General features: G+C 43.6%; 3 protein-coding genes across 3 annotated transcripts; 2 read left to right on the top strand and 1 right to left on the bottom strand.

Moving 5' to 3' along the window:
• Positions 1-482: 482 nt before the first annotated feature.
• On the top strand, positions 483-2,554 carry otulina (OTU deubiquitinase with linear linkage specificity a). Its single transcript, XM_072451372.1, has 3 exons — positions 483-596; positions 1,659-1,780; positions 2,019-2,554. The coding sequence occupies exons 1-3, from the start codon at positions 483-485 to the stop codon at positions 2,452-2,454; spliced, it is 672 nt and encodes a 223-aa protein (XP_072307473.1). The 3' UTR covers positions 2,455-2,554.
• A 303-nt stretch (positions 2,555-2,857) lies between these two features.
• On the top strand, positions 2,858-10,224 carry LOC140364727 (uncharacterized). The gene is made up of 11 exons (XM_072451036.1): positions 2,858-3,222; positions 3,565-3,835; positions 3,963-4,526; positions 4,748-4,933; positions 5,321-5,632; positions 5,956-6,038; positions 6,126-6,232; positions 6,310-6,453; positions 6,520-6,651; positions 8,160-8,429; positions 9,272-10,224. The coding sequence occupies exons 2-11, from the start codon at positions 3,675-3,677 to the stop codon at positions 9,479-9,481; spliced, it is 2,169 nt and encodes a 722-aa protein (XP_072307137.1). The 5' UTR covers positions 2,858-3,222; positions 3,565-3,674; the 3' UTR covers positions 9,482-10,224.
• Positions 10,218-16,552, bottom strand: ankha (ANKH inorganic pyrophosphate transport regulator a). The gene is made up of 12 exons (XM_072451037.1): positions 15,990-16,552; positions 15,101-15,317; positions 14,862-14,980; positions 14,653-14,736; positions 14,388-14,558; positions 14,080-14,214; positions 13,524-13,616; positions 13,359-13,451; positions 12,025-12,154; positions 11,793-11,916; positions 11,580-11,679; positions 10,218-10,880 (listed from the first exon to the last, which is right to left on the bottom strand). The coding sequence occupies exons 1-12, from the start codon at positions 16,083-16,085 to the stop codon at positions 10,758-10,760; spliced, it is 1,485 nt and encodes a 494-aa protein (XP_072307138.1). The 5' UTR covers positions 16,086-16,552; the 3' UTR covers positions 10,218-10,757.
• Between the last annotated feature and the right edge of the window lie 340 nt (positions 16,553-16,892).

The raw sequence follows: 16,892 nt of genomic DNA on the forward strand, positions 1-16,892 counted from the left end.
GAGGATTTTGACTAGTTCTTATTGTAATGTTACATTCAACAGTAATTTTAAAGATCCACGCATTTAACGGGGACAATATAACTTCCATTTCATCTTAAGGCATAATGTTCATTTTACATGTGACGCTTGGACGTTTAATGACGACGCGTTGGTTCCATCTGCTGGTTCACTTGAGCACAACATGACATTTTATTGAAGAAAATTAAACACCGTTGTTTTTTTAAGTAGACTGTGGTACGTGACCATTTTGGATGCCAAATGATGCTCTGTATTTTGGTTGTTAACATTTACACCATTAAAATCAGTAAAACAAAAAATAGATTTTTACTTTAAGGCGTTATCCATTTTGTCGCAGAATGATGACGTCTTTTAGTGATGCGCGCTAAAGTTGGCTTTACTGCGATGTGATCGCACATCTCACACATCACCGCTAACATTCATGTCACGTTAGTCTCTTTAAAGCGCCATCTGAATAAAGCACCATGTCGTGGCATAAATCTGTTTCTTTGAGCGGAGAAGATGTTTTTGATGAGAACGCAGACGAGCTGGACCTTCCGAGCAGAGAGTGGTCCTCCAACATGAAGAAAAGAGCTAGGGTAAGGCTAATGTCGGCTAATACACTGCTGCCTTGCTCATGTGCTTTACTCTGTAAACATGCTCTAGTGACAGCAATATGTGCTTCTAAAATCAAGTCCGAACAATAAAGATGATTCTCTGTTGATAACTTCAGTGTTGTGTTTGTGATGCATTCTGACCAGTGGTGGGAAAGTACAAAAAAAATTTTGTAATATTTTAAGGTTTTAAACCTGCTGAAATGGCTGATATGTTTGTTTTTAGCACGTTATGGAGACATTTTGCCAGCCTTTTCTTTAGTTCCCTTTTGAGAACAAACAAAATTGGCTTTATAGAGAAAAATAATAGAGAAAGTTCCCTATAATGACCAAAATCAACAGAAATCCTTATGTTTTATTATTTTCAAGGCAAGTTTATTTGTAGAGCACAATTCATACACAAGGTAATTCAAAGTGCTTCACACAACAGGAAAAAGTGCAGTAAAATCACAAATACATGACAGAAAACACAAAACAGTTTAAGACCTAAAAGAGAAGAGTGCAAAGTAAATAATTTCACTAATAAGCACTGCTAAAGAAAACAGTTTTAGCTTAGATTTGAACATTGTCAGAGTAGAAGCCTGTCTCACATTAAATTACATTAAATGAATGAACTAATTACATTATTCATTTAATTTGATGCCTTAATAGTTCCCAAAATGAAAAATAATTTACTTTTTTACTCTTAAAGTACATTTTTAAAGGAGTGTCTTGTCTATCTAATGTGTGACTACTGCAGTGGCCACTACAATGCCCCTAAAGTCAAGCTTCACACTAAATTGGTACAGCATGATACTTTTGCTTCATGTGTTGTCTTAAATAGTTTTAAACTAGACATTTTGCTGAGGGAAAAAAACAATTTCACACTTAAATAGGGAACATGTTATCATTTTCCATACATTGTTTTCATGAAGATGTTGTGTATTTACTGTATTTGGAGCTGTTCATGTTCAGTCTCATAGTTTGACCCAGCAGATTGTAAACAATAAATTGGGGACTGATTTGATCATACAGTATTTCTAATGTAGTTTGTCTGTGGTTTGTCAGGACGGTTACGTGGATGGGGTTGATGATGGAGAAGAGGCCTCCCTTCAGCCAGGCTTTAACCAGGGCTTTAAGGAAGGAGCAGCACGGACTGTCGCTGTCAGTCGCCTTAAAGGATTTGTTACGTACGACCTTTATGTCATTGGCATTATTTAAAATGGCCTTGAATTTTTTTTGTAGGACACGGTTTTATTTCTGAAAGGTTAAATTCAGCCATTCTTTGTGCATATGTTTATATTATATGCAGAAATAAACATGACTCATGTATGTAAAACGTAAAGTGCTATCACAAGGCTTTTTTGTTGGGTCATCTGTTTGTCATTGTGTTTGACATGGTTGTCTCTTTGGGTCTCATCCCACTAGGGCAATATCGTGTTGGTGTGAGAGCCAGCATCCAGAAAACCCAGCCAAACAAACTGTGTCCGACCTCCTGCGTCAAGTGACACAACACGAGGAAACAATCCTGGAGGACATCAAAAGGACTATGGAAAAGCCTCAGCCCAGCGTGAGTGACATCTCTGAGGCCATGGAGGATCTAGGGGCTGTGGCGGCTGGAGGGGGCTGCTGTGGAGAGCAGTGCAAGGAGACGGACTGCTGCAAGGGCGGAGAAGAAATGCAAACGGACGTCCCAAAACAGCCGCGCAGATGTCCAGACTCCTCCTCCGACTCTTTAGAGAATAAACTTTTGGTGTTGATTCAGCGATGTACGCAACTTGTGACAGAGTTAGGACTCCCTCTGGAACTGACTGCCTACGTTGAGTCACTAGCAAATAAAGACATCCAAAGGAATTTTCTATAACAAAGAACTGTGAACTGTGAAAAGTAAATGTATATAATTTATAGGAAATGGCATTTTCATTGGATCAGTTTCTTTTTCCAAGCCGATTTAGGGGTGGGCAATATTTAGGTTATCTTGGTTTAATTATCTTGGTTTAATTTTTAATATCACCATAACAATATTCAAACGATTTTGTGTTCAACCAACAGACATTTGTTAAAACATGTCTTTAAAGCTCATTAGATTGGATTTTGCTTTATATCCTTTTTTTTTTTCTTTACATTTGTATTCATATTGTACGCTGTTCAATTAAAAAAAAAGCGGTATAGTTAATAATCTGGCATCACACGCAAAGCAATGTCAAAGATGTACGATATTGAAGCTTTATTGTGAAACCGGGATAAACCGAGCCGCACGTGAACGCAGCAGCGGCAGCTCGTGGCGCACATGTGTATGACGTCATGCGCTGGACCGAGCCATGACCCTGCTGCTCAGGCGATGCTAGGGGTTCGTGCCAACAGATGTTCCGCACTAAAACATGTCCAGGTCGGCTTTGTACGCGTTGCCACTCACTGAGAGCCCGGGCCGGTGGTCGCACATAACACCGCAGTTGTAACCGTGGTGCCAATGAGCCGCGGGATCCTCTCCGCGGCGCAGCTTTGTTTATTAAGTTTATCCGAGCTAGCCGTAAAGCTAATGTGAGTCTGTTGAGCAGCCAACCAAAAGTAAAAGATACTGGAGCTACACGATTGAAGCCGTGAATGTTCTCGCCCTTCTGTCTTAACCCAGGTAAATGTAAATGTTTTGTGCTGGCAGTTTTCATGCGTTGTTTGGACTGTGCAGTTGCATTAGCGTTACTTCCTTGTCTTGACAGCTTGTGATCTTATGCACTGAAAGGCTTTGCATATGAGCAGCTTTTGAGGTTTGTATACATTCTATAGATTCCTCCACACATGTTGTACTGCTGTCATACACGAATAGCCTGCGTATTAAGACAAACTGCATGTCTACTAATCACTTTAATAAATTCCAAAGTCCACCCTGATAAATGATAATACTGCATTACTGGCACTGACTACATAGATGGGTTACTTGAGTATCCACTGATTTTTTTGCTTTCTGTGCCCACAGATATGAATCTGACATGTCTTAGGGGCTGTAGCCGCTGCTTGATCTTCTGGACAATGGACTCCTGAAAGCTGGGTCACCCTTTACCCTTCCCAAACAGAGGAAGCAGGCACATGGGGAACTGTTGCTGCTGCCAAAACAAAGGCCCCTGCGACAGTGCAGAGGAAACAAGTCTGCTGCAGAATGACTCGAAGGCTGCTGTGCCCCCGGCTGAAACCCCCGGTGCTCTGTCAGTGGGGGGCACATGTGGACCAGGGCTTGAGGAGGACATAAGGTAAGCACAAAATAACAGTCTAGACAGCGATGATCATTAAACTAATCCAGACTTCAGACTCTGCAATGTTACATAATCGAGTGGGTCTGTTTTTTGATTTGCACCAATTCTCTTCCATGTTACACAGTAAAGACCAACTTCATAAGGAGGCTGAGACAGAGACCTTCTGTACTCAGGAGAATGGAACATTGCAGAAAAGTAGTCTCCAAACAGATGCATCTTCCAACAAATCACCCCAACACACAGTGAACTCGGCTCATGCACTGGGAGTAGATATACAGGCTCGGATGGCTGACTCGGAGGGTGCTGAACAGCAAAGCACTTTAACCCCTCCACAGTTGGGTTGTGCTCACGCTGGCTGGAATGTTTCAAAAACGACATCAGTAGAAGAAGAAACTGCAGCGGAGGACAAATGCCTGAATGGAACAGCAGTAGCAGTCTGCACTGAAACCCCGTCCCTCACAGAGACTAATCCTAAAGAAGAGCACAGTATCATGGACACAATCAATAACAACAATGAAGAGTGTCCGGTTTCCCTTGACAAATGTGCAGCTAAACAGTCTACAGAGACTGTACAAATGAAGGAGGAAGCAGAGCAGCACAGCACTGAACCCGCTGCACCACATTCTCAGGTGTTCCCAATCGTTGACATTAATGAGGAAGTGAACGTTAATGCGGAGGCTTCATGCAGGTAAGTCCTGTGACGTTACAGTGAGCTTTACACTTTCAGTCCTGTTTTAAAGAAGATATAACTATTTCTTTGTCATTATTTAATGTTAAATAACAGGAACTGTTAAGCTGTTCAGTTGCATATCTAAGATACACAGTTAGTAATGCTACCAAGCCATCTCTTTTCAATGTAGTTAATTATTACACTTAAAAGTACCAGTTTAACTATGATTGTTTATCTAGTGATGACAAAGATGACCCGGACACCAGAAGCTCTCCTGTGTGTGTGGAAGCCAATGGTGAGGAGACACAAAGCCATGTTCCAGAGTGTTCTGTGGGTCCAGTGTCCACTGGGTCTGACCACAGAGGTGTGGACGGCCTGTCCAGCACTGACCCACACACTACAGCTGCAGCAGAGGAGTGCCAGAGGTCAGTGTGTGCACATTTAAAGACTACGCTTTCAATGACAACAAACAACAGGAAATGGTACAATAGTGTGTTGCTTAGCATTGAGTTTAGTTTTTGTTGTCCTTTGGGAATGTATTATAATAATGATACAGAGTATGTATTTTCTGGACTGTTTCACTCACTGTGTGTGGTTAGCACAACCGCACGCTATTTATTTTTCCTAAGATGCATGACTGTTTCATTATTACCACTAGATGACACTGTTGTATAAGACCAGACTAGTTTTCTTATTCTTGCAAATACTAAAGGTTTGTTTTGTTTATAAAACCATTTTACTTCTGACACATTTTAAGAGTATTCACACTGATGAATGTCATTTTGAAAACAAAAAATGCTCTCATTTTACAGCTCGCAACAGGTCCAAATTTGTGCTCCAGAATATTTCATCAAGGACGCTTGTCCAGAGACCATTGCAGAAAATACTGAGACGGGTATAACAACTAAAGAAGCAGCTCCAGGTGAAGATTGTGAAGAAACACAAGGAGGATCGCTGGAGAAAACTGAATGTGCCTCATCAGAAGCTCTGGCTGAAGAGGTGTTTGTGGTGAGCAGCACGGAGCAGCTGCCTGAGAGCTGTTCTCCTGCAAAGGGAGGAGACGCTGCACCCATGGAGACTCCTGCAGCCACAAAGAGTGATGATGTGGATGACCTGGAGAACAGGTTCTAACTGTTGATTGTTCTCTAATTTGTCTAACAGTGTATATTTATTATTTAGACAAAAATTAAATACTTGCAAATTTATAGATCAATGCCAAGTAGAAAATTGTAAGTAAAGTTAACACATTTGGAAGAACTTTTCTAAAACAACCAGCCATTGCCAATCAAATAAAAGCTTTTCAATACAATATTGATGACCTCTAGTTTTGCATTGAGGAAAGATCATTTTTACATCTCTTTAGAGAATATAGAAACCCAAGGGATGATCATAGTAACACATGAGCACTATACCTGCATCAAGTTTACACTTTTTCGTTTCCAATTAGTGAGGAGGACTTGTACAGAGGAGAAGAGGACATTTCTGCTGAACTTGGCACTGAAGCAGGGGCCCCATCTTTGTCAGAACCCTGTGAGTACATCCCTCTGAAACATCACTAGACCTTTTTGATTGTCAATTTGGATCTGAAAAAGGCTCACTTTACCTCGTCTTTTTCAGTTTTAAAGCTGAAGGATGGGTGCAGTCTCGCTCGAGCAGTGGATATTTTACCCTATAGCGAGAGGGAGTGGAAAGGAAACACTGCCAAAAGTGCACTCATTAGAAAGGTGACTGTTGGAACGTAAATGGTCCACTGAAGAAGGACTTTGCATTGATTTTAGGTGACTTGTGCTGGCCTTTGCAGGGTTATAAAGAGATTTCCCAGACGTTTAGCAGCTTGAGGAGAGTGAGAGGCGACAACTACTGCGCCCTCAGAGCCACTTTGTACCAGGTCTTGTGCCACACCACCCAAATGCCCCAGTGGCTGAGGGAAGACAGCATTACAATGGTAATAAATATAATGCAGAACCCTAACAGTTTACGAGACTGTGGCTTATATTTGTTGTATTCACAGCTGCCAAAAGAGCTGGAGGCAGAAGAGGGTTTGATATGTCAGTGGATATTTCCGGGGGAGTGTCTGCGAGGAGATGGGACGGGAGATGTCACCCAACAACTGCAAAGCTACATGGAGTGTCTGCAAAAGAAGGTAGGGCTCTAGTCCTAGTCTACACTGTCAGGAAGTGTTTGAAAGACTTAGAGTGGCTTCACCACAAGTCTATTTTTATGCCAGCCATGGACACTGGGAGTATTGATATTCAGCCACAGTCTTTCCATATGATTGTTTCCATATGTTAAAGAGAGGCAGCGCCCTAAATGCAGCTTTGCAGAGCCCCTTATGGTATGTTTCCCCCTTTTTTCTTGACATTGTAATGGGCCAGGGATTAGGGCCCTCAGCCTCAAAGCAACAGTTACAGCCACAGAGCCCCTTAACTTGAGCAGCGAGGGGCCTAAGCACACAGTTTATGGTCAGACGGTGCCACTGGCAGCAGGAGGCTGGAGTTTACATCCTCACAGAAACCTGGCTCTGTAGGGCTTGTGCCTGACAACATTATGGTTTCTGTAACTCTGTTCCTAAAATAGACTTCTGTTTTCTGTTGTTCTGCTTTCCGCGTCACACTAATTTCTTTGAACATGTACAGTATGTGGCTTTAGGGAACGGCCAACATGAGTTCTCAAATGAAGGTTTGGAAAAGCTGTAGCTTTGTGTATATTGCACGTAATATCTTATCTTTAACCTCAAATTCTTTAGACCTGAGGTAGTACTGTTGAGTGACATTCCTGACACTGTTGCCTCAGGGCAATGATACAATAGGCCATTTCGAAATGTTGAACATTCAGTTTGTAAAGTGGGTGCGTTTTTCTATCACTATTATTTACTTAGTTTCAACAGTTATTGGTTTTGTACTTTTGCAAAAAAAAGTCGTCAAACTGGGTTGTGAAAGGATTACTATCTTTCATTAGAAACAAAAATCCCTCATTCCAGGAGTTTTCAGTTGTAGACACAATTTATTTATTTTTTCTTTAGAAAAACATTTATTTTTTTATAGAGAAAACATAGTTTTACAGCTATAGTGTCATTGGAGTACACACAGTACACCTACAATCAAAAACCTACAATGGCTAAATTGTATCATGTCTTTCAAATGCGGAATAATTCCCCTCTGAATATTATCATAACCTTCAGAAACTAAATAACTTAATTTGTTAGATTTACAGTTTTGTTTTTTTTACTCTGCAGAAATTGGGGCCGTTTCTCAGTCCTCTGTTATTTTCTTTTTTCCTCTATAAACAAGTTTGTTTGGACAGGAACGTACCATGCTTTTCTCTGATTGATAGCCTGCCTGTCAGTCACGCCCATTTGATGGCTCTGCACTGACTTACAAAATGCAGCAACAGTTTGTGTGTTTCTCATTGCATCATCAACCACACAGTTTAGAGAATGTTGGTGTTAGCAGTAACTGGACAGTATCATTTTGTCCTGTCCCTGGGGTTTGATGGGAGTCACAAGAGTCATGTAAAAGACACAAGTCTCTTCATTAGAGCTATATCACATACAGTACATCACATGGCATGGTAGAGTAGTATGTATAGCTGCTTATAAACTGCATCTACATCTGTCTAGTTTAGTGATGCTAACTGTTGTTTTTATCCCAGTGGCAGGCGGCCGTGGACTGTGCGTCTCCGGCCGAGCGGCAGCAGCTTTGTGAGCAGTGGTTCCAGGGCGGAGAAGAGGAGCTGGGGCTGCTGGAGGCCCTGAAGGTGCTGATGCTGGCCCGTTCTGTGGAGCTGCATGGCTCCATGCAGAAGGGGGACGACACGCCGCTCTTCTGCTGGCTCCTGTTTGCTCGGGACTCGTCCGATTGCCCACGCTCCTTCCTCGCCAACCACCTCAGCCACGTGGGCCTCAGTGCGGGGCTGGAGCAGGTGAGACGCACTCTTTTAGGTTGTGTTCAGCTCGCCATAGACTGCACACTTGACCTGACCAGAAGGGCCCATGCGTTTGATGGTGAAGTGGGGCAGAAACCAATGGTGCAAAGTGAAGGAGTACAAAAGTACAAGGACTGTACTTACAGTGGATACTTTTACTGTTTGAACCCTTTTTCGTCCATCGTTTGAGTATTAACATCAACAACAAAAAAATACAAATAAAATAAGGATTTCAATTCAGTTGTTTCTGTTAAACAGTAAACTAAGACATGAAAAATATACCGTACTTACTATATCTCGCATAAACTATACTGTACACTGTATATCGAGTACTTCTTCCGCCGCCACCAAGCTTTATTTATTTGTTCACTTATGTCCTTGAGCAAGACATTTAACACAGTCTACACTGGGGGATGAATGTGTCGGCACAAGAGCTAAATGGATCATAAAATAAGTTTGTTTTACTATTCAAGAGCCAGCTAACTAAAGAGAGCATTAGAATGCTTGTGTTTGCATCCCCCAAAACCCAAACATGTATTTGTTCTTGTTTTTGATCCGTGCTGTTTGTTCACTAGCAACAGTTCATAATGTGACTGGGTCAGGTCAAGCTCAAGACATGACGCCACCTGTTTTTGTGTATTGGTTCTGGAGGTTGCTTCATCAGCCCTGGGGGTAAATAAGATTATGGGCTGTTACGTCTGTGTATGACTCCTCCTCCTACTTCTTCTTTTATTATCATTACCATTATTATTACGGCGGCGTGCCTCTGCAGGTAGAAAAGTGCTGTTATGGACTGGTGACTAACCTGTAATTATCCGTGTGTCCGTTTGCCTCTGAAGGTGGAGATGTTCCTGCTGGGCTACGCCTTACGGTGCACTATTCAAGTTTACAGACTGTACAAGGCCGACACAGAGGAGTTTGTCACCTTCTACCCGGACGACCACAAGGACGACTGGCCCCGCGTGTGTCTGGTCACCGAGGACGACCGCCACTACAACGTGCCCGTGCGAGAAGCTGCAGATCCGCCCGAGGAGCCCCGGTGCAGCTGATGCCACTCCTGCCATACACACACACTCCTCAGGTCCATGTACGTGAGCACGAGGACTCTGGCCCTGTGGTTTACATGCACTCTACTGTACTGTAAGGAGAGTCCGGGTCCAACGCCTTTCCACTGGGATCATCTTCTGTGTTGTGTCGCGTGGGTTTGCTGCGAGTGGGAACAAGGCTAAGCAGGAATAGTGTTTAACGTACAAGGTTTTTGTTAATGGCTTTTTGTCGACATAGGAGAGCGGCCAACAATATGGAATCATGTGTTGGGGGCTTGCACTGGAGTCGGGGTACTTGGTCATGAGCTGGAATAATTTATTTGTGAAGGAAATGAATTTGACTGAAGCAGACTCTAGAAAGAATGAATTGATCAGGTTTTAACAGGTCACTCATCACATGACAGAGGCTGACGTGTGAGGGAGACTGTGTGTTGTGTGTCGTGTAAGTGTGTGTCAGACTCTATGTGTAACGTGTTGCCTTTAACCAAGCTGTTCTGAAAGAACTAATGTGCCAATGTTGCAATGAAGACTGTCAACAGTCCCAACCACCAGCCCTGGACTCTGTTTAAAGGCTTGCTTGGTCCTCCATGTTGCCTTAGAAATAATGCACAATAAGTATGAATGTTGGTCAAGTGCGATGAGACCTTTCCCTAGGTGACAGTGATACCACACATGAAATGCCATTTGCAGGAATGTTCTGCAGTGGTGAATTTGAATGGCATTAAATAAATCAAAGAACCATTTTGTGGAAGTCTTTTATGATTAAGATCTATACACAAGTCAATATTAAAGCTATTTGTTTGCCATAAAAGAATTTGCCTTTACAGTATATACAGAAAGTATGAAGACTACCAGGAAAATATTGTTTGGAAAAACAAAAGATTGACCCTGAACTGCATTGAACAAACAGAACCATATTATTTTCTAGCACACATGGTAAATGAGAGATTCCTGACCCCTCGCTGCAATATTGCATTACCTATAAAAACAATATATACACAATGTAGTGTAAATTACAATTGCACAACCCAAAAACAAAAGTGTGGCAGAGCCTCTTAGTCCTGATAGAAAACAATAACTCTTGGCAATTGCACCACTACTCGGATCCTCCTTGTTCGTAGTAGACACACATTCGGTGGATGAACTCGGCAGAAGTCTCAGTATTTACACAGATGAGGAGACGAGGTGCATGGCTTCTTTACACTGTGCGTTTAACATGTTGGTCCACATGACAAAGACCAGTCTCTTTAGTTCACTTGGTCAGAGGGACAGACTGACCTCACTCCTGCTCCTCCTCCTCCTGGACCTCCTCAATGGCATCCATCTGATTCCTGGAGCACACTTCACTCATCGGGGCGGCGTCTTCCCCCTCCACCACCAGCTCGTTGGGAGTCTCCCTTTTCTGAAAACAACAGTATAGATTAGACAGTTGAACGTATTTGACACTTCAGTGAAACATAAAACAAAAATATAATTTAGATCATTGGCTCTTTGAGTTCCGGTTCTTTTATTAGATGGTTTTATTGGATGACTTGATTTTAAACCAACACTAACACTTCAGTCAGTTCGGTTCTCTCTCCCTTGGGCAGTCAGAAGGGATAAAAAGAATCCTGATGCCTTCTCTTCAATCCCAAACTTGACTTATTATGGGCACATCTCGGTTCTTTCCTCGCCTCCTTGATTCTTCCACGAGACAGTGAGGAGAAAGGAGTTGAGACGCAAAGCAGGAGAAACAAGCCGATGGTCAAAAAGAGCATGATACTAATGCTACTTAATCATCCTTATCCTCTGCTGGTGTTCCTTTTGCAATAATACATAGTTGTCCTTTGCCTCCTCTGGGCTGTGTATGATATGGAACATTTGATTGACAGCTGAAGAAGCCATCAAAGTGAGTAGAGGAGGTGAGGAAAGAAAATTGAGACGTACCCTCTCCTCTATGACCCAAACCTCTCTTTGGCCGTAGATCATTCTCATTGTATTCTACACAGTCAAACAGATACTGCTCCAAAGCAGTTTGGTTCAGAACGAATGCAGGAGGACAGCCATCACTGACAGTGGGGCAGTTTGGCTTTGAACAACTTGAATTAAGTGTTATTTTTACCTGCTTCCTATAAACATAGATGGCTGCTATGGCAACCATAGTTGACTCTCCAATGAAACCGGCAAGAAGAGACCCAACTCCGAGTGTAGCTCCATGAACCCTAGAAACAGTTAATCTGCTTTATTTTTCTGTTTTTCATTGTGTTCAAACGTTTTATGACGCTCTGATAAATATTACATGTACTGGTGTCATTTGCCTCTGGAGTCTGCTTACCCCATGTAAGGAAGCACCACAAGACTGGTGATGAGGACGATGATGCGCAGAACCGAGCTGGGAGCCAGCACAAAGGTCTTTTTCAGGGTCATCAGCCATCCAGTCAGATGGGCCCGAACAGTCACTGCCACACAAACAGGAAATACAGTGTGCTCTCAGATACACAGTCTGCCACAGAGACAAAGAAAATCCAGCTGGACAGGAAACAGACCACAATCATTTAGTTACGTACCTGGCAGAGGAAAAAAGGAGAAAATTCGTAGCGGGACCACACAAAGCTCTGCAAAAGCATATTCCACTCCAATGACATCAACCAGGATCTTCTCTGATACATGAGGGCTCCAAAACACTAAAAAACAAAGCTGCGGAGAAAAAGGCACAGCCAATTAATTTTACATTGAAGGTGCAGACTGCACTGGTTCATTAGCACAAGGGCTTTGGATTGAACATGGGCCTTTGAAGTCCACATGAAACATCCACAAACATGAAGGACAATGCGATTGTCACAGGCTGAAGCACAATAACCACCACGAGCGCAGCAATGCAAAGGCTGCTGGATTTGTGAATGAATGTGACATGAATAACCATGGTCGTGAAAACAACAATAAAGGTATTCACCATCCTTCTTCTAAATATTACTGAAACGATATGAGCTGTTATTACAATAATTGTTGCTGCTTTATAAACATAATGAATATACAAAGTACATCTCCTGCACAGAAGCATTATTCTAAATGAAGAGGGATATAAACAGTCCCATGCCATTATTTTTCCAAATATTTGAAGATGTTCCCCATATAACATGCCAATTTTGAATGTGGATGAAATCCTGATGTGTTTTCCTTTGTTGTTTTTGCTTGAAGAGTAATCTGAACAAGTTCTGACACTGCACCTTTGAGCGCACATGACACACCCACCCCACATACATGTTTACAACATCTGCTCTGACACCCGCCCACCTCCAGCCACAACCTCATCCTGTTTTTCTAATTTGAAAGTTTAGAGTTTTGGAACATGTGCTCAGCACTTAAGTGAATCTGTGCACTTTAGTGCCATCACATGAGTCAGTAGTGACTCAAAGGACATGTAAACAACCTGTATGGGGCTTTAGGAATGTGTTACTGATATGTTCAACGGGAATGCTGATTTTATTAAGCTCTTACGTTCGGTGGGAGTGTTAGAGGTGGGGACACAGCCCCCTTTGCCTCTACCCTCGTGTGTGTCCCTGCAACCTGAAACCTCCATGGGATGGCAAAGAAAAGTACACAAAGTACACCACCAGTGCTTCCACATTACTGTACTGTTTGTTACTATGTAACAAACATAGTAACAAACAGTTAACTATGTAACAAACAGTACAGTACAAACAGTACAGTACAGTATAGTATGCATGCTGCGAGGGCATGTCACAAACTGTGTTTTTTTAATCTTTTCATGTTATCTTTGGTGACACATGGGACTTTACAGAAAGCTGACAATTAGAGTTGTTTTTGCATTTCAATGAACCGGTTGTGTCAGTCATGAGAGTGAATGTGGACCGACAAGACAACAGTTATCTCTTCTTACCGTTAGGGACAAGGCCACGCAGCAGAATGTAAACTTTTTGATGTGTGATTTTGTTACAGGAGTATTGGCATTCAGCTTGTTGCTTGGATTATTCTGGAAATAGTCAAACAAAGAGACATAAGAGCACTGTAGAACACACCTTAAATAAACAAGTGTCACATTTACCTTGTCAAACGCAGGGTATACGGCTCTGAGTTCAGTCAGCCAACCATAAGGCATGTGACCCACTGGGTATGTGGCGGTGAGCACAGCCACGGCCTGTAATGACAAACAGAAGTCATCATATCACACTGGAAAACACCACACATGGAGCACGCAGCAGACTTTTAGGAGCACCGTTTATCCACAACTCTCCTGGAAGCTCAGCTTCTACTCTTTATGTATATATACTATATAGTGTTTAGAGTGACCCACCACTACAGCAGGAAAAGTACCAGTAGAGCCATATTTGTACTTGTCATGGCCAGAGTTTTACACCAAAGTGTGAATCACCCAAACCACCAGCAGCCGGTGTTGTGACTGATTTCCAGTCTGTTCTGGTAAACACCTTTGTTTTGTATTGTCTTTAGCAGTTGGAGCCTATGCTAACCTGAAAGCTCTAGAGAAGTGTGTGAGCACCTGGCCTTTTCATGAAACTTGAGAGAAATTCTGCCAATTAGAAAGTTCACAATATTATTAGTATTCATATCCTATAAAGTAAAAGGATATGTTGTCAACCCACCTCTGTAGCATCCGAGGTCCCCTTGAGGTCACGGGATACAAACAGGTTAACAATGGGGCGGCTGATGCGCTGCGTGGCCAGGATGAGGGCCAGGGGCCACCAGAAGCTCAGCATCTTCTTAATAGTGGCATCTCCCTGGAAGGTTAAGTACAGACATAAGAATAACAACAGAATAGAGTATTGTAACATTAAAGAGGTCGCAAAAACATCAAGAAACAAACAGATCAAACATCAAACATCCTCCTGTTACAAGGAAACAAATATTGACAAAACTGAATGTCAAATGATTGTCAATAGTGAGTTCTCACCCCCACGTCGAGCCCACTGGATTCTGGGATGTTGTCATGGATATTACAATAGTAGCCCAGACCAACGATGCAGAAGCGGACCAAGGCACCCATGTATAAGGACAGGATGGGGACGAGCAGGGGCTCCACACACTGCAGGTTACTGTGCAGGAGAATGGACACGAACACAATCTGCCCACCAAGGGAACGACAAACCATTAACATGTCTTAGTGAAAGTGCATTTAGCTCCACAACCGGTTTGTACTTTAGTTTAAGTCATATTACCTGGGCCACCACATCTGAAATGGAGGCAGAGCCGACAATAACGCTGAATTTGTGCTTGAGGAGGATCCCGGCGTGAATCCATGCCTACATACAAACAATGTTACCAAATGTTCTGCTGACTGCGCTACAACTACTGAACGCCATGGGGAGGTCAGTAGTACTTATGTGTCGGCTGATTACACAGGTCCTGCACGGCACAGTTCACTCACCATTGCATCCAGCAGAGGAAACGCTGCCAGGTATAAGAAGGCTCTTCTCGTCTTGTGTCCCACCGTGTCATCCACATGGTGCAGTTTATTAATGATGTAGTAACCTAAATCTGTGTAGGCTGCAGAAAGACATGGGCCACAGTTAGATTCTCACAGTAAGGATTTTGATTTTCCTTTTCTTTATTTGTACAGGAGTGACTATAGTTTACGAGGCGGTTTGAGAGACAGCTCTGACACACCTATTAAGATATGCAGAACAAAGGCGATGGCTCCTGCCACCACCATGCACAGGACGGCCTTCCTCCGGTCCCTCTTACTGTTGACAAACACCAAGCCCACATTCTTGAAGTCGCTCATGGGCCCAGTGAAGAACTTCATCAGAGAGTATGCCAAGCCATAGCTGGCCAGCATTTCCACTGTGTCCTCTTTGACACTGGCTATGCCCCTGTTGAGAGCCTGCAAAAGACAGAGGGGTCACTTTGTAGTGAGGGTCTCACATGACTTCATTCAGCTTTATCATTCACCATGTGCAGGTCATCAAGTAAATCAACTCATTTAGATAACAAACCAAGCTTGACCTGACTCACTGTAAGTGACTGGACACTGGCGAACAATAATGGAACCTTCTTTCACTTTTACCTTTACTACTATTGCCCTTTCGCTCTGCATGACAGTGTGCTATTTATACCCGCTACAGGGCCATTACATAAGCTTAATCCGCACATCTCCCTGGCTCAGTGTGTTTGAGGTGTCACAGCACCCATGAGGTCCCTTGGGTGAGGGCAGACCGATATTATAATAGATCCATGGGCCAGACGCAAGATCAATCATCTGGTCAGAGCCGACCGGAAATGCACGAGACAAAAACAGAGGCAGAAGAGGGCGCACTGTGTTCTGGTCCTAAAATATGGATCATAAATAGAGTGTCATGAGTGAAGCAGCTCCACACCGGGACTCGAGCAGACTGCGTGGGCCTGCTCTCTTCATTCTAATCCTCGTGATATAACGCGGTTATATCTGTGACAGAAGCACGATCACAGACGATGCCTTCACGGACGCACTGCTGCTGCTCTGACTACGCACGAGATGATGCAGAAATAAATAATAAATAATAAATGCAGAGCTTACCTGTTCTCCGAGGTCGATGGCCACATTTGTGATGGCCAAAGGCACCAGGAAGCGGAGGAGAGGCCAGTAAGGGCTGAGGGATGGAAACTCCACCATGATAATGCCGGGATGACAGAGCGACGGGCATCGGCCTCGGTCTTGATGATAAAAAGATCTGAGATTACCGACTGAAAGGCAATCAGAGCGGAGGCAGAGGAGCCGGGTCCGCGGAGGAGGCGGCCCCGGGCGACAGCGGCAGCGGCGGCGGCGGCGGCACCAGCGGCGGCAGGGGCAGCGGCGGCAGGGGCAGCAGGGGCAGCAGGGGCAGCAGGGGCCAGCCTTCAGGGATGTGGAGCTGCTGAGCGACGCTGAAGAAGGTCAATGGAAATCTCACAGCGGCGCATCTTCGCCGCAAACCAAAGTCCCGTGGGTGTGGACGGATGCTCAGTGGCATCAAAGCAAAGGCACGCGCGTCTCATGCAAACGAAGAGGACGCGCCTCTCAGAATAACATCAAAACAGGGAAGTGCGGGGATTAGGTCCTGCCCGCGTTGTCTGCGCTGCGCTCGGCTGAACTCGGCTCTTGCCGACAATCCCCGAAGCTGGAGCCGCCACACGTGTTTGCTTACGGGCTGTGACGTCATCCCTGGCATGCCCAAACCTGAGTGAGGAAGGAGGAGACAATCGGACATAACAACTAAGGAAGAACCATGGAAATGAAAGAAGCTGGTGAGTTCATCTATGATTCACGCAGAAATTGGATTTGGCCGGGACGGCTCGGGTTGTTTATTAGTCCTGTCTTTAGATGAAGGAAGAACAAAAGCTGCGGAAACGTCAATTAGTGGCCAATTGAATTTTATTTCTAAGTTATAAAGGGCATTTGGGCACTTATGTTCTTTAGCAGCCATCTAAATAACGGCTAATG

The sequence above is a fragment of the Eucyclogobius newberryi genome, unplaced genomic scaffold (genome assembly GCF_026437365.1).
Source record: "Eucyclogobius newberryi isolate DKJ021-1_F unplaced genomic scaffold, fEucNew1.0.hap1 SCAF_18, whole genome shotgun sequence".
Classification (NCBI taxonomy): domain Eukaryota; kingdom Metazoa; phylum Chordata; class Actinopteri; order Gobiiformes; family Gobiidae; genus Eucyclogobius; species Eucyclogobius newberryi.

Bases quoted from the DNA above. Each gene is read 5' to 3' on its own strand.
- ankha (XM_072451037.1), bottom strand. From the start codon at position 16,085: ATGGTGGAGTTTCCATCCCTCAGCCCTTACTGGCCTCTCCTCCGCTTC. The intron at 14,981-15,100 runs GTGTGTCAGAGC...GTCTTTCTGCAG, and splicing joins TGTTCTGCATATCTTAATAG to CCTACACAGATTTAGGTTAC. The intron at 13,452-13,523 runs GTAAATGTGACA...GACTATTTCCAG, and splicing joins TATACCCTGCGTTTGACAAG to AATAATCCAAGCAACAAGCT.
- LOC140364727 (XM_072451036.1), top strand. From the start codon at position 3,675: ATGGGGAACTGTTGCTGCTGCCAAAACAAAGGCCCCTGCGACAGTGCA. The intron at 3,836-3,962 runs GTAAGCACAAAA...CATGTTACACAG, and splicing joins GGGCTTGAGGAGGACATAAG to TAAAGACCAACTTCATAAGG. The intron at 6,652-8,159 runs GTAGGGCTCTAG...TTTTTATCCCAG, and splicing joins TGGAGTGTCTGCAAAAGAAG to TGGCAGGCGGCCGTGGACTG.
- otulina (XM_072451372.1), top strand. From the start codon at position 483: ATGTCGTGGCATAAATCTGTTTCTTTGAGCGGAGAAGATGTTTTTGAT. The intron at 597-1,658 runs GTAAGGCTAATG...GTGGTTTGTCAG, and splicing joins ACATGAAGAAAAGAGCTAGG to GACGGTTACGTGGATGGGGT. The intron at 1,781-2,018 runs GTACGACCTTTA...TCATCCCACTAG, and splicing joins CGCCTTAAAGGATTTGTTAC to GGCAATATCGTGTTGGTGTG.